The sequence below is a fragment of the Temnothorax nylanderi genome, unplaced genomic scaffold (assembly GCF_030848795.1).
Source record: "Temnothorax nylanderi isolate EJ_2023f unplaced genomic scaffold, tnyl_v1.0 TNYL_tig0303_pilon, whole genome shotgun sequence".
NCBI lineage: Eukaryota > Metazoa > Arthropoda > Insecta > Hymenoptera > Formicidae > Temnothorax > Temnothorax nylanderi.
The window spans coordinates 37,085-64,761 of NW_027249365.1; the positions used below are offsets into that span (position 1 = coordinate 37,085).

The 27,677-nt window shown below is 40.6% G+C and overlaps 1 protein-coding gene across 1 annotated transcript; it reads right to left on the reverse strand.

Moving 5' to 3' along the window:
- Positions 1-27,677, reverse strand: LOC139780890 (UDP-glycosyltransferase UGT5). The gene is made up of 3 exons (XM_071719622.1): positions 26,564-27,677; positions 15,003-15,222; positions 1-1,419 (listed from the first exon to the last, which is right to left on the reverse strand). Exons 1-3 carry the CDS (start codon positions 27,675-27,677, stop codon positions 1,113-1,115), a joined length of 1,641 nt encoding a protein of 546 aa, XP_071575723.1. The 3' UTR covers positions 1-1,112.

Here is a 27,677-nt window from a genome sequence, read left to right on the forward strand (position 1 = left end):
TAAAAAGATAAATTATTATTTAATCATTAAAAATTTACTACATCTCTTTCGCCGTTGGAAGTAAATCAGTTCGGAAATATTTAGAGACTTGTGTTACCGCCTGAATAATTCTAATCAAAACAAGCAAACATTTTGAAGATAATATACATAATCTTTATAGATCTAATCGCACATAATAAATATATAGTTCAGATATGGTTGTAACAAACATTTGTTAAATCTGGTAGAATTTATATTAAAATATTCGCAAAATATGAAAATTATGTATTTCTCCAAGTATATAAAAATAGGTATATTCTATATATTTCGAAATATATTTGTAATTTGATGTAAGGTACGAATTCCCTTTGTGTGTACGTATGTGTGTACGTATGTGTGTACGTATGTGTACGTATGTGTGTGCGGCCACGTTGCACCTCGCGATAATGAATTTTAACTTCGATTACAGGAACGAAGAAATAAAGGAACAAACGCTTTATGCGACGCGAGTCGACGGAACATGAAGAATAGTTTCGTCGTCTTTTCCGTAAAATGGGAGAAAGTAAGAAAAAAATGGAAACTAGCAAACTATAAGTTTTACACCACCTGCGCGTTGTTCGGACGAGTTCCAGTGTTAACGGTTATACTTGGATACCATAAAATACTGCAAACTATCCAGGGATTAAACGACTTTGCCCCCACGCCAGTTTTAAGGTCCGCGCCTCCCGGAAAAGAAATCGCCGACAACAATTAAGCTAAAACCAGCCGACATACGCGAGCTGTAATGTAAGTACTTCCTGACTAACTTTACGTAGAAATATCGAAAAGGAATAAAAATCTACTCGCGACGTGCGATATTCGAGTCCGGCGTCGCTGAAGAAGTACGAAGAGATTTAATGACAAACGATCACGCGAGGGACTCTTGACAAAAATTTCCGACGAATAAATTTTTCACGTGATTTACCAAATTTACTTCCGTTGGCCGATTACTCCGACTCTCCACCGCTCGAAATTCGCTCGTAATACGAGCGCCGACACTTACACGAAGGACCACGTTCTCTGCTATCTTCTACCTCGAGATCGCTTTTTTTTTTCAGGCGCGATGCTCCACGGCGAGACGCCGGCGTCTGTCATCAGTCCTTCTTCTTACTCCTCTCCCCGGCCTGGCTTCCAGGCGTTCCTTTGACGGCGCCGAGTAACGACAGCAACAGCTTGATCAACCGGAAGAGGATGTAGATGAACGCCGCGGAGACGATAATCAAAACAAGCGCGACGTCGACGAGAAGACTCTGGTACCAGGGTAGATCCGCGCCCTCGCTGCGGTGGTAAAATCTGCCGTTGCCCCGGGCGATGTATTCCGTCCACCATATCGCCGTCTCCAACGGTGTGGCAGCTCGATCACGGTAAGCCTTCGAAAGCCTCTGGGCGTTCTCACGGTAACTGAAAAAGCAGAAGGAGATATCTCGATGAAATATATACTTGATCGTACGCACTCTTTCCTATATCCAACGCACAAAAAAAACTATCTTTCTATCTCTTTTATTTGCTCTTTTTATCGCGTGTTCTACTCGGGTATAGATGTGCAGCCAGAATGACGCGCGCGCGTTAAAAGAACGATTGTAACTCTCATAGAAAGCGAATATCCATTTTCATTCATGTCTAATTCGCGGAGGGCAGTCCGGGTATTCGGATACACCGCGGTCGATCGATCAAACCAGATTGGTCGTTTAAATCGGGATGACGATTTCGGGTGCTCCCGATAGGCGCGTGTCTGGCAAAAGTGCGTATCGCGTCGGCCGGCCGGCGAGCAAACACCTGTGCGTAACAATCGCCGCGAGATGCGTCGCGATTGTTAGGACCGCAGGAAAAAAAATTTCGCTAGGACAAGGGATAAAGGGAGGATAAAGGGCCAGAATGGCGCGCGCGGATAGTGGACGGCGGGAGAGGACGGCCGCCGCTCGCGCAACCACCCTCGGCGGACCCGAGGCACACAATTTACCGATCGGTACTCTCCATTATTCGTGTTTACAGCTGCAGCCCGCGAATCAACCTGATGCACCGCCGCGCCACGTCCATCCCCCGTGTGCGTAACCTACCCCCCTCCCCCCTGCGCTTCCCTTTTCCAGCGCGCCAGCCCTGATCCGCCGCCTGTGTCACCCGCGCCGCTCGTGCCCCGCTATTTGCCTCGGTCAAATTCAGTTGCAGCCCCCGCGGTGGTTTTGAATTAACCATCAATTTTGGGCGCGCCCGACGCTCCCTTCCGCTCGGGGCCGCGCCTGTCGACGGTCGTCCTGAAACGTTGCTTCGGGGGGTGTCACCAGATAAAACCTGAGGCAGGGAAGAGGGAGGGAAGAGAGGAAGGGGGTATTAATTCATCACGCCGACGAGACAAACTCGCGTAACCAAATCGACCGACCGAAAATCGCCAAACGAATTTTTTTCACCGCGCGAGTTAACGAGTGAAAGAATATACTTTTTGCCGGGGGCAGAAGAGGATAGGGTGGCGAACAAGAGAGAGGACGGGGGAGCGGAACAGGTCGGTGAGCACGTAGGACCGTCGCGTGAAATTTAACATCGCATAAAACGCATTCACCTTCTGGCTATACCCCCGGGGAGTGCTTCCGCTGGCCGTGTTGTGCTTCTTTTTGCATTTACAAATTATCCGCGAGTGCGCGAGACGCCAGCCGACCGCCGTGCACCGCCAACGCATCAATATTGAACGTGTGACGTTAACCACGGTTTCGTGTTACACACCGGCACTCCGCGACGTGGTGGATGCATTTATACGCAACTGTATATACACGATGTGTATGCGCAATTTGCAAACGCGTCTGAAAGGACGACGGCATGGCTATGAATTTCTAAAATGCGTGTCGACTGTGAAGACTTTGTTCGCAACCTTAATTCAGCACAATAAAAGTACCTAATGAATTCATTTGACACATTCACCGCCAAGCGTATTTTAGCTGATTTTCCATTCACGCCGGATTAAATTATTTTATATTGAAAAGAATAATAAAATACTTAATTTTTAGAGTGTTGAATTTACAGTATTGAGTTGCACAAAAATATGATACATGATACATGATATTTATTTGATAGTCGCTGATGTTACAAAACGTAAATTAAAAAAATTAGTGTCGGTTTCCAGTGACCGACATAGCGGTGAATGTGTAAAAAAAAATACAAAATTATGTAGATTGTTTGAAACAAAAAATTCTTATAAAATATTCTCAAAACTGTTTTTCTCGGTCAAGCGATTTTACATAAATATGTATTCGCAATTTTAGTGGAAAAAGATCTTTGTGCACGTCCCCATTCTCGCCAACATGTTTTTTGCTCCTTCTAAAATTTATTCTGCGTGCTTCCAGGTTTTAATCAGCGCGCAGCGGCTTGATATCTCGTTTCGTATTCTTTTTTAACATAATTTTAGGCTTATGTTTGTAAACTTTGCCAAATTTAGGGGCAGGCGATTAAACAACATTTAACTCGCAACAATAATGCGAAATGCATTTAGGATTAAATAACAAAGTACACGAGACGCAGGTGTCCGCCGCCTCTCTCTCCGGAAATTCCGCATCGCGTCGGACTTGCATGTGTACGTGTGTATCTATTGTTGCGCGTCGGCATAGCATGTACTTGTAATATAAAATTATTTAAACAATGCAGCGTCGCATCGCCAATGTTGCCTCTTCTCCGCTACTGCTGGCGGACCGATATAATTACGGATACACACGATCGAGTGAGCATTCGATATTCCAACAAATTCGCGAAACAGACGTGAATACAAATCGGCCGACAACGGCGGCCAGCAAAAATAAACATATTGCGTAAAATAATGGGGGACACCGAGCGAACGACGCAGCATTAGTAAAGCGAGATTGTCGGTGGACGTGTCTCTGCGATCGTCGTTAAATCGTTCAAATTTATTCGTTCTTACGTAGACGATGTGTACCTAGTCGGATTTTATTGTCAGGCTTGAATACGATAAAAGAGGCGATCAATACGTTAGATGCATTACCGCCTGCATGTAACAGGATAGCACGTCTGTACATTTGACAAATACATCAGATGTATCAGTTCTCACACGATAATTTGTGGCCTTATTGTAAGATACATGCAATTGCATAATTTTAATGAGTCTGATGAATTATAGCGATGTTAACGAGGAAATTATTTTGAATAATAGGAAAATTAGTGATGTAACTATCATAATAATCAGACATTGACAGCTATCGATTAAATCCGACTAGCAATATAATCTGCAATAATACACGTATTTTAATAATAATGTAATATAACGGATTATTACCGAATGTATATATTATGATCGAAATTGTATAATTGTCATATTTGCAATCCTCATTTTTGTGACGCGTTATCTACGCGCGTCGTCGTTTATCTACACGCGACATTTCTCTGACATTTGTCTGAAAACGCGTCGTTCCGTGTCTCGACTTTATCGATGCTACTGTTTAAAAAAAAGAAGGAACACCACCCGAGGGAGGATCACGATGGCGATTCAGACACGAGAACGAAGAATTGTCAGTCCTGGCCATTACGAGTGAAATAATGAGCGATGCGGAATCCCCCCTCCCTCTCTCGCTCTCTTCCTCTCTTTCTCTCTTTCTGCCGTTAAACACGCTCGCGTTGCGAGCACGTCGTTTTAACGTCGCGTGAGTCGTCCCAATTGTCGAACGCAACAACGTTACATGCATGAGTAATGTAAAATTGTCGAGCGATTCGAAAGCGCTGCTCTCCCTCTCTAACCCTCTCTGCCTCCCCCCCTCTCTCTTCCTCTTTCGTTTCCGCGCGCCGCCTTAATTGCCGCTCGGTGTTGATTTACGAGCTTTGCCTCTGCCGACCCGGCAAGTAGGCACGCTCGCTTCCGATCGTATCGGGGTATCGCTGCGGCATCGATGCGATACGCGTGTTTCAACTTTCGATCCCTCTCGACCCTTACGGACGACACCGTTTGGATAGCGTAATAATACACGGCGCTTACTTTTTTTATGGTACCAATTTTTAATATTATTTTTGTAATGTTGGAATGTCGATGCAACATCGATATGTGATATTTTGCTGACATCATTATATTAACAAAATTAGTTTTATATAATATTGAATATATTATAACTTTTATTTTATGTTCTTTACAATATTAATATTTTGTAGAATCGATGCTTATCATTTGCTATTAGGCAGTTGTCAATATTCTAACTCGATATTTTCATCAAGCATGAAAGTAACTAGATAAGCTGGATTTTAGCGCGCGCGCTCTCGTGTTCACAAACGATTGCGTCACGCGCGTAAACAGGTGATTTGTATCGCGTACATGATTTATGTGTCTGAAACACGAATAAGCATTTCCAGCTTCTCGATGTCCATTCACCTGTTTTTCCCGTGGAAAGCACCATTTTTAGTAAATTACTTATTGGGAAAAATATGTCCAAAATATCAAAATTTCAAATATTCTAACAATAAGTAAAGAAATTTCAAAGGTACTTTTAATGACGTACAAACAAAATTCAATGTATAATCAAAAATATATCTAAAAGTGATATATATCCCGATCGAGGTATAATTTAGAAATGTATTAATTCAAAATTCGTGAAATTCATTAGCTACATCTAATATCAATTCAAAAGGGGTTGGATTATATATCCAGATGCTATCGCTATTCGTCTAAGATTACGGGATGCTTTCTATGCGGCGCACGCGAGAATCCTAGACTGATCAAAAGGCAGTTGCCGGAGTACAACGTTACTACGAGACCTTCGAAGATAACGTCCGCGCGTTTCTACAAGTGATAAATATAATCAGCACGATCTCAAGATCGTATTACAGTAATACGGTCCCGAGTACGGTTTACGACTTCTCGAAAGAGCCGTGACCCGTGCCAGCGCCATATAACTCCGAGGTACTCCTTTGCCCTTTGCGTCCCCATTCCCCCGGCTTTCGCTGGTCCCCGCAAATGCGGGGGACGCGAAGTGGCCGTTCAATCCCCGAAGATCACTGCGCGTGATTGCGCTTGCAAGCCAAACTTGGGCTTACAGCTCGCTGGTACAGCGCTAGTGATGTATAATGTTTGTGTTGACATGCGACTCTCCCTCTCTCTGGATTCGCGAAGAAGATCCGCGAATTCACAACCTAGTTTGCCAAGTGACATTCTTGAACGATCCTGAATACAAACGACGTTGAGTAAAGTTGTGAAAAACTCTCGCTCGGGCTATCGCGAAAAATCTTGAAGAAGATTCGCAAACTCATTATTTTCCTGCGAAAAGCTAAATTGCTTTCGATTGTTTTGAAACTTGGTATAGATTCCTCATTCACTGAAAAGAGATCTAAAAAGAGTTTTTTATGATGTGAAGATTAAAATAGTTATTCAGCAAAACTAATATAAATCGCAAATATCACCGAGATATTTTAATTCTGCCAATTAGTTAAAATTATTGTTCTAAAATTAAATTTCGTATAAATTTTATACAATAATTTCTTATATGGATAACATACTTCTTTTCTTTTTAAAAATAAGCTAAATATTAAATGTGAGAACGATTGAAGGTAGATCAGGCCAGGTTAATGTTAGATTCACCTGGCGAGAATCTTTTTTGAAAGCGCGCTGCTCTATCAGAAAAAAGCTTATGTACCAAATTAGAGAACGATCGAAGTCAGGTCGACAAAAATCCTTCTTGGATTTTTCTTCATTTCAGCAAGATTTACCAAATTTCCAAACAATCGGAGACCGTTCTGGAAACTTTCCCCTTCTCGAGTCTTATTTGAATTTCAGATTCGGCCTAACTCTCCAAATGGGGCAACATTCCGAACATAATCAGCGCACGAACGTAATTTTATTCAATTCCAGACGGGGATGGGGCGAACGTAAAATCGCAATAATTTTTCTCGCTCAGGCTCTACCGCTAACTCATAATTCGCCATTGGAAAAAACGAGTTTCGACGCGCGGGTGGCGAACTTGCCTAACCCAGTACAACCACAACGTACGAGGGGGTTGAACGGGGTGTATCGCGAGATACGAGATCAGTGCCTTAACGTCACACTCTCTCGTTCTTCTCGCTCTCTCCACTGTTCTCTCCACTGCTTCTCCTTCTACCACGAAGTACGAAAGTACTTTGGACCCATAATCAAATTCGACTTCAAACTACCCCCATTCACGAGGGGGGTAGAGCTCGCGCGATAACTCGCAGGCGTTACTTAAGCGCACTGTACCGGGTGGCGCGCGCGCACAGGGACATGCTCACCCTCGCACATATACATCAAGCTCGCTCATCTAATCTAACACGCACGCACGTATACGGTACATCGACACACGTACGCACACCGCAAAAGCCAAGAGGGTAGTATGTACTTACGGGCGCAAGCTGGCACATAAGAGCGACGGTAGTCAAAGTTTCGGCAGTTTGTAAGGAGGTAAGGCACCACCCTTCGCCCCCCTCTCCACCCTTTCCTTTCTCCCGTGTCCACCCTCCTTCTCATCCCTCTGACTCCTCTGCGCTCGCTCTGCGCTTCTTCTTCGGTTACGGCTGAGGGATAACGTAGTGCGGTTCCGTCGTCGAGTTAGCCCGACATCCCTAACTCCCCCGCCCCGTTCACCCACCCGGCCCCCACCGCCCCCTTTCCTCCCTCTCAAACATTTCTCCCGCGCTCCATTTCCCCTATGCCGCGTTACCGACCTCACCTTGTCTACTTTATTGCCATGTTGTTCTTGTCCTTACTCTTTCCCGCGAGCGAGTAACCCTTTCCCAGTTCCACCTCCGACGAACCGCCATTCCCCAATTCCCCTTTTTCTCTCTGCCGCCCTTCCCCCCTCTCCCGCGCGCCACATTTCTACCGTTGCTCACCCACGGCTTTTCCGGCCGGATTTATTCGAGAGGCAAAATGTGCTAGGGACTCTTATTCTTTGCGGAAGCGAGCGAGAGAACGAGAAAGAAAGAGCGAGGGAGAGAGGAAAGGGGGCTCTTTTTCTTAAAGGCAGAAACGAGAACTGTGCGGGTCCTATGAGTGCTTCGGCGCACCTGCTCGCCTGTAAGGGATGTAATGGGTCGACGAAGGTGGACGAAGAAGCTGCGGAGGAGAAAAAAAGGAGAAGAGTTACTCCGCGGAAAACGAGAAAGTGCGGCGTCGCGTAACAACCCGATGGCCAAGGGGATGGCCAGACGTGGATACACTCGATATCGTTAATTTATTTCTGCAGAATGAGTCCCTCTGCGCTGCAGTTCACAATCCTTATTCCTTACTCTATACTGATAATACACTTCGTTTTTATCTCTGGAACCTGATAGGGATTCTTTTAAATGTCTGACGGCGATGAACTTTGGTACCGAATATCGCAGATTCCACTTCTCGCGTTTTATTTTGCTCGCGGATCCTTTTGCGGCGAATTTTTATATATGCATATGAAAAGATAAATGTGTCTTTGTATAAAAAAAGACGCGTTTTAATTTTTTAAAAGTACTACCTTCAAATTATTCTGCGGTAAATTCCGCGCACATGTCGACAGAGGGACTGCATTGATCGCAACGTCATGAATGTTACGATTTCTGCCGCAAGTCTAATTAATCTCGATCTCCCTCACACAAATTGCCCGCATATTTAAACAAATCGAGAGAAAATCGCTCTCTGTCGATTTACCCCGCTCGTTGTTACATCGGTTTGACGAACTATTTTGTAAGTTGGCGGGAAATGTAAATATTTCAATCCGTGAATTACGCTCTCCCACCAAACATTTGCTTTTTGCCGAACGTTCTACGTTAATTAATTCCTTTCATTATCGGGACTGCACGCGCGCTCTATTATTTTAGCCGCCACGCGAAGCGAACATCATTTGTAACGCAAAATTGTAATGTTAAAATCAATCCCCGGCTTTTCACGGGACGATCTATATTTTCAATCAGTCATATCCTCCCTCATATTTGTTTCATCATGTATTTCACATTATGATTTAGGCATCGCGTAAAACAATAACGTCTCGTCTTTGTTCGAGTTACTCATCTGACGCACTCATTTATACAAAATTATTTTTTATTTAAAAACTCACAACATTATTTTTTATTAGCGCTACAAAAAAGCGGCCTTGTCTGCAATATCGCAGTTTCAGTCGCTCTATGCAGGTAAATCCGCAACATGAAGTAATTAACGCGTTATGGATCCGTACGACCTGTATGACATCATCGGCGAAACGATGTTAGCGGCGCTTTCAAACTGTCCGATAATTCGATATTCTCTCCGCTCATATAATATCGTATTCGAATAATCGCACCGTATTTTCTAAAACAATGCGAACTCGCCATAGTGCGAACAATGGCATGACGCACATCTGATCCATTTCAATAATCATACTCGCATTGTCGGTATGTGGAATATTGAAACACATATCCGGTTAGAATCGCTCCACGGTTTAGATTAGAAAGGCAATCCATATTGTTCTCTCTTGAGCCCAAATACAAATGTCATATTTTTTAATAAAAAACGAGATTAAATTATTTTTTTAACAATTGAATGAGAAAGAAATAGTTTGCGCGAAGAAATTTATACAATACATAGATTTTCCAGCTACAATTACATAATTAAGTCTAGTTTAGACATTTGCTAAATTAAAAAATGCTGGATTCAAGATAGCCGACTGAATGCAATTCTGTAATAAAACACAATTTTTTTAATATAATTAAGTTAATGAATTTTATGTTCTAATTAGCATTTCTTTTACATTTTTTTCCATGTTTATTTCGCATCACCGTTCCTCCACGGGGGATATATTTTATTAAAATCTTCTTTCTCTTATCTTAAGACATCCGTACGGAGAAATACAAGAGGCGAAGGATTATAACTCCGAGAATCATCTTCCGGAGACTGAACGCACCGGGCGTCCGTGGATAAATTCATGTCTGCGAATGGTATTATAATGAAACTGGAATCGCACGTATATCGTCTCAGCTTTAGCGGGATCCTTAGCTAGAGGTCCAAGGCGCCGGCTCGTAAATCCGACGACATCGTGATTACACTGACGTTAAGGAGTGTCGTACGACGCGAAAACGAGCAGTCGGGCGCAACAGTTTCATATCCGCTCTGATTTATTAAGCCGGCTTTATCGCGCTCGGCTGGGATTGTCCGCGCGTGCATACGGACACGCCACACCGTCGATCTGGTGTCGCGTGAAAAATGATTGAATTGCAGCGTATTTATTCCTGTCAACGTATGGCGCATTAGTCGCGCTTTATTACCGCGATGGTAATTGTTATTAAATATTCGCGCATTTCAAATTGTACGTATAAAACGGTGGTGTGTCGATGTCATCGTGGCTCTGTTTAGTATCGCAGTTCATAATTTACGATAAGAAAGTTCACAATTTTGATACATTTGTCCGATGTAATAAAATTAGTTGATCATTAAGGAAGAAGAGAAGTGATTAATTTCTGTATAAACGGATTACGAGGGGATGAAAGAAAGTAATCTCCTTATAAACTCATGGTTACTGGTCATTTCCGTGGGAATTAGCGACTCGCAAATTTTTGCACGATAATGCGCATCAGTGCCGCTTCGTTTCGTCAAATTAAGCATGCCATATTTCATAACGATTTTACGGCAATCCGCAAGAGTATCGTGAAAAATGATTGCTACTGGCGAGCCGAGATACCGGAAATGGTAATCGTGCGGACAAGTCATGCCTATTAGTTCCGTAATTTTCTACAATTACTTCGCTCTACATAACTGACGTCTGTGTCCTGCGCAATTAATAGATGGATATGCATATGCATTACGCGCGATCTGGCTCTCCTCATATTTAATCACACAGCGGGATCTCGAAGACAAAAGGGGATGCTCGCGGCACAAGACCGCGAATAACTTTGCTTCGTCAATCGAAGTACAACCAGACTTGAGTTTTTGTTAGAGAACAGTTTCCGTTAGAGTTAAGTTTAGGAGTCTCTTTAAGTTATCTCTCCCTCTTTAACGCATATTTAGCATTCCTGTGTGAAGCCGACAAACGTAATTTCTACTAAATTGGAAACATCAAATGAGTTAAATAATTATTTTCCATATGTACAAAATTTTGGACGACAATAGCTTTCCCATGTTTTCTTGTAGTATAGCACAAGAAGAAAAATACGGTAACTTTCAAAGCGTGGGTTCTTGAAGCCTCTTATTGTTATCGCTTGAGTTAACATCGCCTTAAACACTCTGCATGCACCATAATTATAACGCTGTCATTCTTCAGCGCGCTCGGCGAATGCAAATCTCACTTTGGAGAAGGAAAAACAGAAGCCGCACACGCGCGCTACCACAAGTCGAAAGAAGCCGATGTTAGGCGGCGATTACGATGATACCGGCGTTATTAGAGTCACGCACATAGACGCGCAACGGATGAAAATTTTACGGCGGAAAATACAGCCATAGTCACCGAGGTTTTAAAATTGCATAAATTTTCTTGCCGCATCCGATTTTGTAGGTACGTTGTGGCATATTTAGCAGAATGTGTCGCTCGAGCGGAATATTACGCGTTTACATTTAGAAATGTTGGGTGAGATATGAAAATGAAATAAAGCAGCGTGAAATCTCATGCATGAAAATATCCATTAAACGAGACTGGCAATTAAATAAAAATGTTCGTTTCTTTTTTAAATTAATATATCAAAGCGCAAACACTTTGGCGCTATAAGCAACCACAGAGGAACCCGGTTAATTTAGAGCTGTGTAATAATTAAAATATTAAAAATAATAAAAAGGGGTTATATATACATATATATATATATATATATACATATATATATATATATATATAATATATATGGGACGTTTCACGTCAACCGGATCACTTGTCTGCCCAAAATTTGAAGCGACCTACGAAGATGTTCGATAGCTCAAAAAATTAGTCTTTACTAGTACTTTCGAAAGTCATGTGCCCCGTTTTGAAATCCAAGATGGCTGATCCAATATAGCGGCTGAAAGCCTGAAAATTGGAGAAAAATCTACATAATTTAACGTAATCATGTTTTTAAATATTGATTCGGTTTTGAAATGGCTTGGTAAGGAGTTTTCAGTGTCTCTGATCACGATCCTGGAGTTGAATAACTGATATCTAAGATGGCGGATCCAATATGGCGACTGAAAGTGTAAAAATTAGTAAAAAGCTAATCTTATCTTGGTTACGTTACTGAAATTCAAGACGGCGTATCCAATATGGTTGCAGAAACCGTAAAAAGACTACTTAATTTAAAAATCAAATTGTTACTGTGGTTACTACTCTAACGTTTTTTTTTTTTTTTTTTCAGAGTAGTTAGTGAGCAATCCCATCGGTAACTCAGTGAGCTGTTAATATTATATTTTCTCCAGCAGTCTTTTCAGAAGTTGATGAAACTTTCCCAACTTTCTTAAAAATCTTAAAATCAAATGTTGCTTCTCCAACAGTCCTTTTCAGGATAGTTGGTGAGCGAATACTATAGGTTGCTCAGAGAGTTACTGTGGTGGCTTCCCTAACGGTCCTTTTCAGGATAGTTAGTGAGCATTGCCATCGGTAACTTAGTGAGCTATCGATATATTTTCTCCAACAGTCCTTTTCAGGATAGTTGGTGAAAATTTCTTTTTCACGGTTCAGTAAGCTGATGTTCCTTCTCCAACAGTCCTTTTCAGGATAGTTGGTGAGCGAATACTATAGGTTGCTCAGAGAGTTACTGTGGTGGCTTCCCTAGCGGTCCTTTTCAGGATAGTTAGTAAGCATTTCCATCGGTAACTTAGTGAGCTATCGATATATTTTCTCCAACAGTCCTTTTCAGGATAGTTGGTGAAAATTTCTTTTTCGCGGTTCAGTAAGCTGGTGTTGCTTCTCCAACAGTCCTTTTCAGGATAGGTGGTGAACTAATACCATAGGTTGCTCATAGAGTTACTGTGGTGGTTTCAACGGTTCTTTTCAAATTGACTGCTCTTACCTTTGACTATCGGATTCCTAATTAGTAGACTTTTTAAAAAATAATCTATAAAATATTTATTAGAGAAAATGGAGTTTAAATTAAGTAGTCTTTTTACGGTTTCTGCAACCATATTGGATACGCCGTCTTGAATTTCAGTAACGTAACCAAGATAAGATTAGCTTTTTACTAATTTTTACACTTTCAGTCGCCATATTGGATCCGCCATCTTAGATATCAGTTATTCAACTCCAGGATCGTGATCAGAGACACTGAAAACTCCTTACCAAGCCATTTCAAAACCGAATCAATATTTAAAAACATGATTACGTTAAATTATGTAGATTTTTCTCCAATTTTCAGGCTTTCAGCCGCTATATTGGATCAGCCATCTTGGATTTCAAAACGGGGCACATGACTTTCGAAAGTACTAGTAAAGACTAATTTTTTGAGCTATCGAACATCTTCGTAGGTCGCTTCAAATTTTAGGCAGACAAGTGATCCGGTTGACGTGAAACGTCCCATATATATATATATAATCTTTTATTTTTAATATTTTTTATTATTACACAGCTCTAAATTAACTTAGGTTTCTCTGTGGTTACTTATAGCTCAAAAGTACTCGCGCTTTGATATTTTAATTAAAAAAAATATATATACACATTTAATTTATCGGTATTTCACTCTCCTAAAATTTTAATTTAAGCGTTAGCCCTTCTGGGAAACCTTACATAGAAAGTAAAATGTAGCTGTCGTGTAAGAATTCTGAAGAAGCCGGTTACGTCAAATAAACGAAGATACAATTTCTTCGCTTTATCCGAAGGGGACATCGACCCCTTCGTTTCCCGATCCTCCACGCGTTCGGCACTTCCAATGAGCATACCATGGAGGGTTATAGCTCGCGGTTGGCTCGGTAACGCGCGTGCGGTTAACAAGTTAACCGTACTCTGCCATAAGAGAAAGTGAAAGAGGGGAGGAAGGGGAAGGACAACGTTGAATAATGTAAAATTTCATTTCGGCACGCCTCCACGTCGTCATCGACGGCGCGGCGTGCCGTTGATTCGGTATACCCCCCGTGAAACATTTAACGCTTGCGAAATTTCCCATGTGATTTTCCCGTGCCGGATACGCGCGCCAGATGTACTCGCTCGCTTGTCCGCTCGCCCGATCCCGCGCGTCCGTCGATCGGGACGAAGGCGAGGGAATTAAAAGGGGACTGGAGAACCATCCTGGGAACACGTCCGCTCTTTCCGCGATTCGTGCCTCGAATTTGCGACGAAGAGAGCGACGGCGTGTCGAAAGAGAGAAAAAAAAATTGCCTGCCGGAGGACTATGCCAAGAGTGCTGAATACGCCGTGCCCTGCTCAACAGCTTCCCCTACCCTCCCTTTTCCCCAACACAACACTGTCTACTTTCTCGGAGAACGAGAGAGACAGCGGTATGCCGCGTCGAAGGAAAAGAAAGGGATGGGATTAGGGGATGTTGAAAGCTCTGACGGAAGAGGGATGTAAAAGGGGTAGGGGGCTAGAAGGGAGTTGGGAACGCCAGTGAGCCGCGCTACGGATTAACGAGGCGCCTCGCTGCAACGACGATGCACTTGCCGGATATCCGGTGCGTCCGGACGGCTCGTGAGATATTCAACGGAGCGAATATCCGGATAGATTATGCGATTCTCCTTTTTTCGCCGCGATCCTTTTCCGTCTCTGTGCCACCATCCTCGCCGTGACATCTCGCGAGCGAGAAATTTTAACGCGACCGATATATCGGCGGCACGGTAGCTTACTGTAATAGATAATTCTACACCGGAAATGCGTCGGCGAAACTCTAGACAGTCCGCCGACGCGTCTACACCGGGAAAAAAAGTCGATTTCAGATCCGCGTTCCCTAATAAAACGATCACTGTGAATTTAATTTGTTAATCCATGCGATTTCATTCTCCATTTTGTCACTGATAAAAAAAACCCGATCGTGAAACGGATTTTAACAACATGAATCTCTCTTTGTATCTCGCAAAGAGATTTTCCTTCAAAGAAATATAAATGTATTAAAGAAAGGTAGAAAACAAGTTTCTCACTTTAGAATTAAAACAAAAAGAAGAGACAAACCTGGTATTGTTGAAAGCTTCGTCCAGAGCGTGTCTCAATGTCTGTTCATTTAAATTATTGTATTCAATCACCACCGCGGCACCTCTGGTCTTCACGGCAGCAGCATTGTGGAACTGATCACCGAACATCGGCAATAAGATCATCGGTAAACCCACGTAGACCCCCTCCGAGATACCGAGAAGCCCTCCGTGACCGAAGTAACACTTAACGTTCGGGTGATCTGAAAATATAGTAAAACAATAACTACAACTGATAATAATAGAATCGATTAACAATTTAAAATACTAACGGATAGCTATAGACAAATCACCTATGAAAAATCTCTGCAAGGTTAGAAATATTATCTCACTAAATACCATTTTTCGAAAATAAAAGTTAAGATAAATAAAAGAGAGACAAATCAATTTATTTTGTTTATTGCCTAGAATCAATTGAAACATTGTTTCGTTCAATAGTGATATTGTTAGTATTCCATGAAGTTGTAGCTTTTTCGACAACCCCCGTTGCAAACAACAGGGTTTAATTTACAAAGCCGGTAGCGCGGCCGCGCGCTGGAAATATTCAAATCGCAATTTGCACTAAAAATGTCAGGGTCAGAGAGAGGCTCGTGTACGCAGGTAACGAGCCGTTATAAATGACTCCGGCTCTAAAATGGAATTGCCAAGAGCACCTAAGCTTCCGCGTGCACGCGTGCAGCGGCACTTAATTGATTAATTACGCATACATTCGCGCTTGCACGCGCGCTTATAACGAAGAATCTATAATTTACAATGCAATTAACGGGCAAATTACGGATTCGACGCGGTAATTCGTAATTGATTGTGACGCAAATTACGAGTTTAATTCATTAACAACCGCGTATTGCGCCAATAATAGTCGAGGCTCGAACATCCGAGGTGTCGAGGCGGGCAAAGGATATTCCTTGGCCGATTCGCTGTATATATATCTCACAAATTATCATCGAATATGCACGTGAGAAATTTACACCTATCTCTTTCCGCCATTATAATATATAAGTATGGTAAAAAAGTTTACAATGTGTAAGAAGAAAGGATGCGCATAATTTTTTTATCAAACATTAATTTACAGATTTATTTTTATAATTTACTCAAGATTTATTACTCAAAAATATTTCGGCGATCTACACGCCATATATAGATATGAAAACACTTGCTAATATAATTTTCTTCAAATGTTTGATGTACGGTATACGCTAAAATTACATTTTATTTATGATTAACGCTAATGCAGCTCTCCATTAATAATGCAAAAGAAGCAACGCTTCCTGCCGAGCTCCCGTTGAGCTTAATTAGCATTCGCCGATATTATAGTCTGAGATTTTTTTTAATTATGATTTATGAACGCTCCCATCAAAACTCCTGTATTAGAACAAAGTAAAACATTTCTACCGACATGACTAATATCATAATTAAACGCCGTATCGTCTCCCCTTTGTGTCTCGCTTCTTCTGTATAAATTCACGCATGTGCGTTATCTGTCAGTCAATATTGAACATATTTGCGTGGAAATTTTCACGATCGCCAATATTCACCGCGATAAAAGTCGTTCGTCCTCCTTCGCGGCTGTCTGTATTCGTTCCTCTCGTATAAGAGCCCGACGGCGCATCTCCGGGCGTCGATCTTAATGTCAAATTCCATTACCGCCAACGTTCGCCCCTATCGACGGTGGAGGGAGAAGACAGGGATAGGATCCACGGATATACGCGGATATTTGCGGGGGTTTACATTACATCCGCACAACGTGTACGCGTGCACGAATATATATCCACGCACCGTATCGAGAGGATGTGCTTCTTTTGACGACAAGTGCCGCCGCATCTCGAGGTTTCGCACTCTCGATGCATCCTCCGTATCATCTCCCGGCGCACGTCAATACGTGACAAGGGATATCTATCGGCGTGGAATTTTTGCGATCGGCGTGAAAGAGAGAGAGGGAGAGAGAGAGAGAGATGCGCCGGTGACGAAAAATCGGAGAGGGAGAGATCTCTTCCACCGTGAGTTCCGCACTCCGAGATTTCCGCCGCCACGTGGTAAATCACGGGCGATATAAAATCCCCCGTGCGCCGCGATGCGCGCGAATAAATGTTATTCGCCACCGTATGACGTGCGGTAAAAGATAACATTAACAGGGATCAAACGATGCTCCCGAAAGGGGAGCTGATAACCTTGTTATCGGCACCGATAAGAGAAAATAAAGAAACATTTATTGAGAAATATCACAATTACGTGTTACATTGATGTATCTTTATTTAACGACCTTTTAAACCGTGTTGAAAAATTTGATGATGTTTTACATTCTACAAGATGAGGAAAGAACTTACGTATTCATAAAAAGAAAGTACATACTTTTTAACGCGATCGATATTGCAATTAAGGCGGAAGTAAGAGGTGATTCTTCTCGTCCAAGAATTTTGTAGCTCCCCGGATGTAATGCACCTAACTTTATAGTGTTGCATAAAAGATTGAAAAAAGAAATTACGGGCACGATCTCGAAGGATACGTGAAAAAAAAAGGGAGAAGAGAAAAGAACACGGAAAGTACGGAAGTAGCTTCGAGCAGGCGGGAGCGGGGTGGAAGGAAGAGGAGATCAAGGTAGAGCAGTCACGAAGGAAGATAATAAAATTAAAGTGATCGATCGTAGCGTCTGACCAACTTGCGACATAGTTTCAGCGAGATTACTTGAAATACTTACGTCGGGGGCGCCCGGCTGCACGTATAAACGGGAGGAGAGGAAATTCATAGAAGACTATTATTACATAATTATAATATTGTTACATGTAAGTCGGCATAGTGTAGTAGAAATATTAACAAGAAGTGGTTATTACACATAATTATAATAATATCAAAATATGATATACGCATGTGACAAGTTAGATTATATAAAGGGATATTATGGCGTGATTATAATAGCAAGGTGGCGTGTAACGATTTGAATTTCAAAAGCGTGAGATTGTTTTGTCGAGAGATTTCACATCGATATTCGTAAGTATGACGAATCGTGTCAACAATATTACGTTATTAAATACACCTGTGCGAACGCGATTAATAACGAACGCGCGGATTCTCTCTGCGGGCCGCGATATTCGTCGCAAATGTCGCGTATGGCAACGGCGGATTTCTCGATGTGCGGAAAAAAAATTCAGAACGATTCTCTTCACTTATCAATCTTGCCCCTCCTCTCCAGCAGGAGCTCCTCTGCTTTCCTTGAATCCATCCGTATCGAATATTCGCAAAGTATACGCGCGGAAGCTCGGTAAGGAGACGGCGATATCTTCTCTCCGTTGGCGAAATCACTGTTTACGCTCGAACGTGTACGGAAATACGCATCGCATCGAAATCGAAGACGCGATGAGCGATCCTGCCCGAGCTCGTTCCAAGTTCGCCCCAGGATATACGAGCAACTTTCGACGATGTGGATGTAGAACGCATTCGCGAGAAGAAAAACACCAACGATAAGATTAGAAATCGTATATACGGGGGGATCGCGATTGCGAATCTTTTTTGGTGTTCCCTCAGTTCGCGAATTTTCAGGTTGAAAATAAGAGAGATACGAGAGGATGCTTTTCATCGACTGGCAAATTAACGGAAGGTACGGGGGTAAAATGGAAATAAAGGATGGCTGGCACAGAGAAAGGGAAATAAGAAGAAATGAGAGCGAGAAAAATAATCTAGTCGTTAATCCGAAAGCACATATGAGTTTCGCAGTTGTAATTCTGGGGCTTAATAAAGGTAAGCTCATTTTTCATCTCGGGGAATATATTGCGGAGATGTAATTTTATAGAACGTACAAAGCGAGATACGAATAGCATAAAGGTATGTAAAGGTGAGGAGAGAAAAAATTTCTTAATCTAATAAACTTCTGCTCCGTTAAAGAGAAAGATTTCTTTTGAATGTCAATTTTACGACCAAATTATCTAAGCTCCATCTGTCCGAGGTATTTAAGCTAAATACTCTGAGTACGAGCAACGTTGTGTTATACATTAAAAATTATTTTTAAAAAAATAAGAGCAACACAAAGATATGATTAAGTGATTCAAATAATTTGATGCATATATATTAAATCGATAATAAGTGCTTAAAACACACAGCGATATAGTTTTGTAATTTGCGAACCACTGACAATGAGTTACGTGTAACATTTCGGTATATATTTCAGCACATGTTGCAGCGATCCGTTATATCATATCTTGCGGTGTAGGTGTTTCTTACACAAAACTTATCAGTGTTTCCTTACAAGAAAAAATCGAAGGTTAAACGTGAAGAGTGAGCTGGCTAGAAAACTGTCTCGCCGCGTTCTATCCACTGATTTGGAAAAATTTCATCAGGAATGTTTCTCACTTCTCAAGCATATAGTGCGCTGAGCATTTATTGTGCAGAACCACATTGCCCGACGAATGCTTAGTATATTTTCTGATAAATCTTATAACGCATTCTGCAAAAAATTTTTATATTTTTCTGCTGTAAGAGTTCCATCAATAAAATACAGCTCAATTATTTATTGATTCCACACCACACGTTATCACTGGCTATCGTCTTTGATATTCAATTTATTATAACTAGTATGGATTCTCGATTGATACCAATAGTTAATTTGCATATTATGTAAATTAACATTTCCAGAATAAGTAAAAATAACGTCATCAGTGAATAATATCGAAAAAGCGAAGTTTGCACTAATTTGTAATTGTTCTTGAACTCATTTACAGAATCTAACACAGTTCACGAAATCCATGCTGTGTAATTCTTGGTAGAGATTGATGTGATATGAATAAAAGTGACGACTGAGAATTCGTGATACACTGGCTTTCCCAGACTGACGTTTAATCTATCGTAGACTAATCTGAGAATCACGATTCATCATCGCAAGAACATTAAGTTCATTGCTTCCACTATTTACAGAGTTTCGACTGTTACCCTTATACGAATAGCAAGACTTCTGGTCTCTCTTAATACTTTTCAAAGCAAAAAATAGCAAATAATAAGCAAATTAATTCCATATAAAATTTTTTGTGTTCTGATAATTTGGCTTAGATAGCTTAATAATATACCTTTGAAACGGTGAAAGACATACACAATTTGGATATACAAAGTTTATAGCTTATACCATGATTGAAGTACACTGAGTTTTTTCATAAATAAGGAAAACATTTACTTGTTCTTTAAATAAAAATTTCAAATTATCACTTCTTGTTAGCTAACACAGTTAACACGCTACAGAATTTAAAATTTAATTAATAATATTAGAAAATGTCAAAGAATAACGGCAGCAAGTTTTTTTCTTTTAAAAAAAGAAACTCGGGTTATTGTCTATAGTGATTCTAAGGAAGTTATTCGCTGGCCGACGTAACTCGAAGCGGAGTGACATCATAGCAAACGCGCGCGCGCTTGCAAGAAAGAGAGAAAGAGAGAGATCGGAACGATGAGGACGAGGGTTCTTGGCGTAGCCGGGGAGATTTAACGGTGATTTATGTTGCCGTCGGGTCGTTAGCGAGTTGCCTAATTAAAGTCGTTTCACTCGACAGAGGCCGAGCTGCAAAAGTGCTTACGCGAAAATTCTCGCGGCAGTCTCCTCGCCTTCTGCTTCGTTCTACATCGGCTTTCGCACCCTTTCTTACCATCCCTGAGGGACTCGTAGTAGGCGCACTGTCCGTTCAGGCAAATGATCCGAGCACTAAAACTGTCGAAGTATTCGAGACACGTTACCAGGCGAATAAATTTACACGACGGTCGCCGAAAGGTGATCGCCAGTTGAAGAAGACTAGCTGAAAATGAGTCGGCAAAAAGTTGGAGTTCCTTATTGGAGCGAATTGGAACAAACGAGAGTTAAAAACTCATTGGCAGTTAGACATGACAAGAGACATCATCTTGTGATAATTTTTTGATTAACTTTATACTGATAAGTTTTTTCTTTTTATAGATTGGCGGCTAGACGTAACAAGAGACATCATCTTGTGATAATCTTCCGATTAACTTTATCTAATAAGTTTTTTTTTGTAGATATCTTTTTGTATCAGATGTTATATCATTACTTTGCGTTGAAAGCTTACGTAAATACTCCAAATTAAATCGCAATACGTGCTCTTATTTGTGTGGGATATGTTCTATTTGTCTAATTAATAAAATTTGATAAACTATAACACTCTATATGTTGTAAAACATCGTTATAGCAACTTTTAAATTAATATAAATAAATAACAGATTATATTAAAGACAAAGTAATTACTTGCTCTGCAATTCGATTTTGCAATTTGACCTTTAATTTTAATTAATAGATACTCTAAATCTGAATCAGTGACTATATATTCACTGATTCAGATTTAGAGAGTAAGATAAATAGATATAGGCCGGTATTCATAGTCGGTTCTTATTTTAAGACCGTCTTAAGTAATGTCTTAAGGGGATGCTGGAGACAGCTCTGTGATTGGTTCATGACGTCTTAAGATTGTACTTAAGACGGTCTTAAATATAAGAACCGACTATGAATATCGGTCATAGTAACAAAACACTTGTCTTCATCGAGTGCAATGGAAACATGATTACATTGATTATTATCTTATCAAACAATACATTAATAAAAAAATTTGACTTTTATATTTTGAGAGTACAGATAACAATTATTCGAATATACCGTTATAAAAATTAATTAAAATTGGATTGCAAGTCTGATGCTTCAATAAATCCATAAATAAATATTACTGTATTATAAATTATCTTCTGCTGTATTTTTCTTATTGAATAACCTATGTATAAGGAGAATTACATCATTCAGCATTAATTATTTAATTTTACTATGTAATACAAAATGTGTACACGCTGCGATATCTCTTTCTCTCTCTTCTTTCTCTTGATAAAAATTTAAAAGTAGAAGGTATTCCTCTTCAATGTCGACTTTGCCGGCCAATTAACCCGACATTCGTCTGTGTATCGCTATTCGCCAGATTGGCGCGAATCGTTTTCAGAAGCACCGAAAGCTCCTCAAATATGCCGGAGCCGTTTTCCGGTTTGACCGTTCAAAACTATTTGACGCTCAACCCCGCGTGGCCCGGACTGAATACCGTAGCTACCCCGGGATTCGGGGATTCAAAAGCCGCTTTCGATGTTTCGCGCACGCGGACCGATTCCGCCGCAATTCGGCGCGATTAGTTTGACCGCGCGCGCTGGCTGGGAATCCCCGCTCTTGCCGGAAGTATTCCAATTTCTCGCGGTCATAGCCGATAGACGTCGACGAGTCGAATGTTCGAGATGCATTCTATAGAAATAATAACAATACGGATTCGTTGTTCCTCACGTGGGAATTTTTAACGATTTGTATGTCATGCCTAGATTTCTAGTCTTTTCTCTTTGATTATGTAACATGGACTGCTAGCAGCAACTTCAGACTGGTATTAATTAACCCATAATGCATTATTTATCCTTGTTGTTTACTGAATGTAAACAATTGTTTAACATTTAGTAAACAACAAGGATAAATAATGCATTATGCTCATCATGCGTGAAACGGAATGCATCTATAGATACAACTTAAAATATATTTAAATTTGCCGGTCTTTGGTCGATGGGGAAGAGATATAAATATCGAAGATGTTAGATACAAGTCCCTCTCTGTCTGTACCGTTGCATGGGTTAACTACCAGTCTATAAAGTTGCTGCTAGCAGTCCATGTTATATAGTCAAAGTGTTTTCTATACAATCTCAAGTAACCTGAACATATTTTGTGTGACTGTCGAAATTTTCAAATAATTTCTTTTATCTATTATTATCATTATTTATTATATTTATCTATTGCTATACTTATAATAATTCAACATTCTTTTATAATAATATATTAAATAAAAACGAAGAGGCGAAAAGAAAAAGAGAGAGAGAGAGAGAGACGAAAAATATGTACATAGGTAAATTAAATATAATTTTTAGTACCAAATATAGTATAAAAATCTATAGCACATTATTAATTATAACTTTAATATATCCCGATTACATTCATTGGAATTATTTTATATTATTTCAATTTTATATTATTCCAATATCAAAATTACTTATATATTATTATGACACCGGCAATATCGATATTCTATTACGAATTTATTAAATTACTTTCAAAAAATGCATATATATAATGTGCGCGTTGTTATAAATTTTTCTCGTATTCACTAATGTGGAATTTATGAAAGTATATTTCAAGAATCTGACAATTCATTTTTTGACATTTTATAATCGCAAAATAAATCTAGTTATGATGCAATATAAACAACAGAAATATTCTTGGAAATCACTTGAGTTAATTTAACACCAATCGATTGCAATACATTTTAGGCAAATTAACAGATTTGTTTATAATCATATTATGCTGACGTTGCTAATTTTCTGATTATTGTAGTAAATATGGTCGGCAAGAGAGGGCGCGAGTCGAGAAGGCCCTGGATGGTAGGAAGAGAGGGGAGTCGTGTGGCAGAGCCCGTGGACAGAGCACGTACGCGGTGAGCTCGGCGCGAGATATTACGGAAGTACGAATAACGTCTTATGATACATTTGCGAGTTGTGTGTGTGATTGCGGAATATTATTTCTGCCAAACAGCTTCTCTGAAGCTCTTGTACTCAAATATACTTTCATATACATTAAGTGAGTGAGAGATACTATTTTCCCTTCCCTATGCATCAGGCACCCGCATTAACGTTAGAGGGACGAGACGACGGTCCCTCACTACATTATGATTAATTATAATATAATATATTTTTATGATATATTATATTATAATATATAATTATATAATCAATTATATAATTACCTTAATTCCCCGATTTTCCTTCTATTATTTATATTATACTTATCTTAAAGAAGAAATGTAAGAATAGGAGAGAGGCTTTGACGTTCTTGCACGTAAGTCGATTAAAGTCGACTCTTTTTCCCGTTAAAGAATACTATTCTCAGAGAGCTGCTATACTGCAGCGCGCGGCTGCAATTGCGATCGCATAGTATTGTTGCATTAGAATACACGCGAGCCTACGTTTCGCATAATAGTAGAGCGATACTATCGTCGACAGGAATACGCTTATGGGCTGTAAGGCGATCCGATTCAGCATAGAATTACGAATGGCGATTGTGTTACGCGGTCTAACAAAGAATAATTCAATGAGAAGTGGCGTTCGAGCTTTGATCGTTATAAATGGAGAGAGAAGTTTATGTCTTGTAAATAAAATCATAAATATTCTGCTGACAAGTTGAGAAAAAACCTGATTATATACATGTATCTGTGAATATCCGTGTGTGCAATTAAATATCGCGAAACTGATGATGTGATGATATCATTCTTTATAAAAAGTTGATTTTAGAAAGTAAATATTTATGAAAAATAATTAGTCTGCCGAATATTAATCAACGGTGACATTTTTAGCAAAGCATTAACTGGAGCAGCATAGATCAAAGAAAAGATTACCCAAAACCGGTTATCAAATACAAAGGGGTAACCGCGGTAATCAATAAACTCCCATTAGCGTTGAATTTTGTGTCACGAAAACGCGCAAAGCCGGCCGGTGGTAAGGGGGGAGGAGAGGGGGAGGGGATATTATTATTAACAGAGAGAACAGAGAGAGCGAGACCGGAAGGAGGGTACGAACGAAACGAAAACACGCGTTACGCCGGTGGTACAGTTTAACCGCGAACAACGAGATAAAAAGGCAAAAACGGCGAAAAAAATATAGGGGTAAAAATAAAAACGGGCGCCGCGCGCGCAGGTGCGGCCGTCGATCATCGAGCGCGCGCGCGATGCGGAGGCAATAAAATATGTCAAACGGTGTCTAAAACGACCCGGTGAAATTTTTAGCAAGGCATTACCATTGCAAATCCGCGCGCGCGGCTGGGCTGGCTCGGCCCGGCGCTGTAAAAGCGCGATCGCTACTCGCGGAAACGGCTGTCGCGAGGCAGAATTATCCTGCGACCGCAATCGACGCCGCAAATTTGTCACGCGATCGACGCGATTGTTGACGCAAGGACGCGTCATCTCCGGCGTGACCGCGCATCTAAATTGCTAGGTAAAAATCATTGCGTAAATTATCATTACGATTGTAATTGCCGTCCGGCAAAAAGACTCCTTGTATGCTACTCGTCGTATTTATTATCTCCGTTTTCGCTGGCTTCCTCTATTAGTAACAACATTAGTAACAAGATAAAACCAAATATGTTGATATTATTTTATACCGTTATTTTTGTTATAATATACTTATACTGTTTCATATTCATATTCTTGACAGACTCATATGCCACTTTAGATTAAAACTCGATTTGTTCGTGTAAATATACAAAATATGTGAGTAAGAAGTTATATTTAATGAGAATATTCCGTGCAACTATTTTTCCTACTCGATATTAATCATTCGCGATGAATATGCCAACAAGATTGCCGCACGTATCTTTCTAAAGCTGCGATCTTGTTATCGTTGTATAATCGACGCAGTTAAGTAAATATTAAGACTTTTATAAGATAAGTGGTTACTATTCCTTCTGAGCTACTGAGACAAACATTATAAATTTGATGCAAATTTATAATTTCTGTCTCAAAGTAAAATCATATAAGTAAAATCTAATTATTATTATGTGAATGATGTAACACGCACACTTCTGCACTTTGAAACGTCCGACAGCTGATTATAATTATTAAACATCGTATTTCTGTGTGAATACTCGCGCGCATGAATATTAACATAACGAATTTCTAGGTTTTCTTTCAAGATTACGCATTTATCTTTACATATCAAACCGTAAGATTCGTGCGCTGTGCTTGCATGTGCTTTTGCACAAAATGCAAAAAAAATAACAGTGCTTAAAACAATTTGCAATAAGTTAAAAGTATGCTTTTTTGTATAGCAAAACTTTATATTGCTCATATTCGTCAGAGAACTCTTCGCTAAAATTGTGATTAAAAATTCTGAAATGAACTATGTACAGCGCAATTACGATAAACTAATTTTGTGTGTTGATACTCAATTCTCATTTATTTCATATATGTAGTCTTTTATAAATCTTGACTTAACTCTCACTGTTATCGCATTTGATGTTTTTATGCTACGCGTACGTGAATCTTGCCACACATACGTGAAACATGCTATATACGTAGTCTATGCGTCATGTTATGCATTACAAGCAAAATCTAGCAATCATCACATGGATGTGAATGATATAACAAGCACACTTCACTTTGAAACGTCCTACAGATTGTTATATTTTGTTTATCGTCATTTTATAACGTTCAATTTTGCGCTTTATTCCCATTTATCACAATAATCGCTAATTTAAATTTAATAAATAACATCGCATCATATAACAGATAAAAGCAAAAAGGATTTCTGCGTGAAATTATTAAAATATTGAGAAGAGAATGACCTTAAATTTCTTATCCCAACGTAGCAGTCAATGATTAATCTCGTGTTTTTGCGATGATCGAGCTAATTCAGAGTCTAATCAATGTCTAATACAACGACTCAGTTTTGAGCACGTGTCATCCTATGAAAAAAAGAAAGGAATATTTTTTTTTTTTTTTTACTTACTTATCACGTCGAACTGGGGCAGCCATTTTCTGGCCATAACGTTGTCCAGCTTCCGCGGTAGCTCGTCAGCCTCCCATTTCCAAATCACTTTCCGCGGTATTGAGCCAATCACCTTTAATACTGCATCCAGCTTCTCTGGTGGCATCGTAGACATCTTGATCATGGAGCCCAAACTGAAATATAGCACTCCCTCATGAGCGTTGTCAAGGAATTCGGCTATGTCTTTCGGCAGCGGGTTGATCTTGGACGGAATGTGAAGCCCACCGATTTCCACTACATTCGGCAGATGAGGTATGCTGCCGTGAATGCTACTGTGGGTGTTCAGCAGCAACGCCTGCGACTGTTGAGCGAGTTCTTTCAGCTTAGGAAGATCCGGGCCGAAGACCTCGTTGGCGACGACTTGATCGATCGGTCGGAACCAATACTCGTAGGCCACTTTATACACTAACAGCCACAGTGCATTTTGCATTCGATTGAAGAAAGCCAGAGGTCTAGTGAAGCCAAGTACTATTATCGGGATGTAGCTAGGATCGTCCGTGTTGCCCATGTCGTCGTTGGGCCACGGCATGGCTTGATGCGACGACAGGGCCATGTAAGGTGCTTTAAATCGATGAACAAAACCCAAAAAGCAATCAGTGTTGAAGTTCTCGGTGAGGATTACGTCGAACTTTTCGTCGGTTTGAAGGAACTCTTTGATGGCCGGAATCCGCAGACCGCTACCGCACGCCTGATCTGCCATGGATCTCAAGAGGTAGAGATCCATCAGAGGACGGTACCACGGGTGACTGATCTGTTTAAGATCCACAACGTTCACGAAGACACCGACCTCGGGATCCACCAAACTGATATCCTTATAATTGGGCAGCGGCTCTTTCGCCTTGGCATTGTCGGGTCTAGGAAAATACGAGATCACAGTGAGCTCGTGGCCTCTTCGAGCCAATTCCTCCAGAAGCGGCTTGAATACGTCGAAGTGACTCTTGCCAAGATGCCCGAAGACACCAAGTATTTTGAATTTCGTTTTAGTGGTATTCACGAACACGGTCTGATTGGTGGCCAAACAGCATGTAGAGAACACCGCGAGCAAAAAGAGAACGATGGACGGATGTATCTGCAT

Bases quoted from the DNA above. Each gene is read 5' to 3' on its own strand.
- LOC139780890 (XM_071719622.1), bottom strand. From the start codon at position 27,677: ATGCAGATACATCCGTCCATCGTTCTCTTTTTGCTCGCGGTGTTCTCT. The intron at 15,223-26,563 runs GTAAGTAAAAAA...CTATATTTTCAG, and splicing joins GCCCCAGTTCGACGTGATAA to ATCACCCGAACGTTAAGTGT. The intron at 1,420-15,002 runs GTTTGTCTCTTC...CTGCTTTTTCAG, and splicing joins GAAGCTTTCAACAATACCAG to TTACCGTGAGAACGCCCAGA.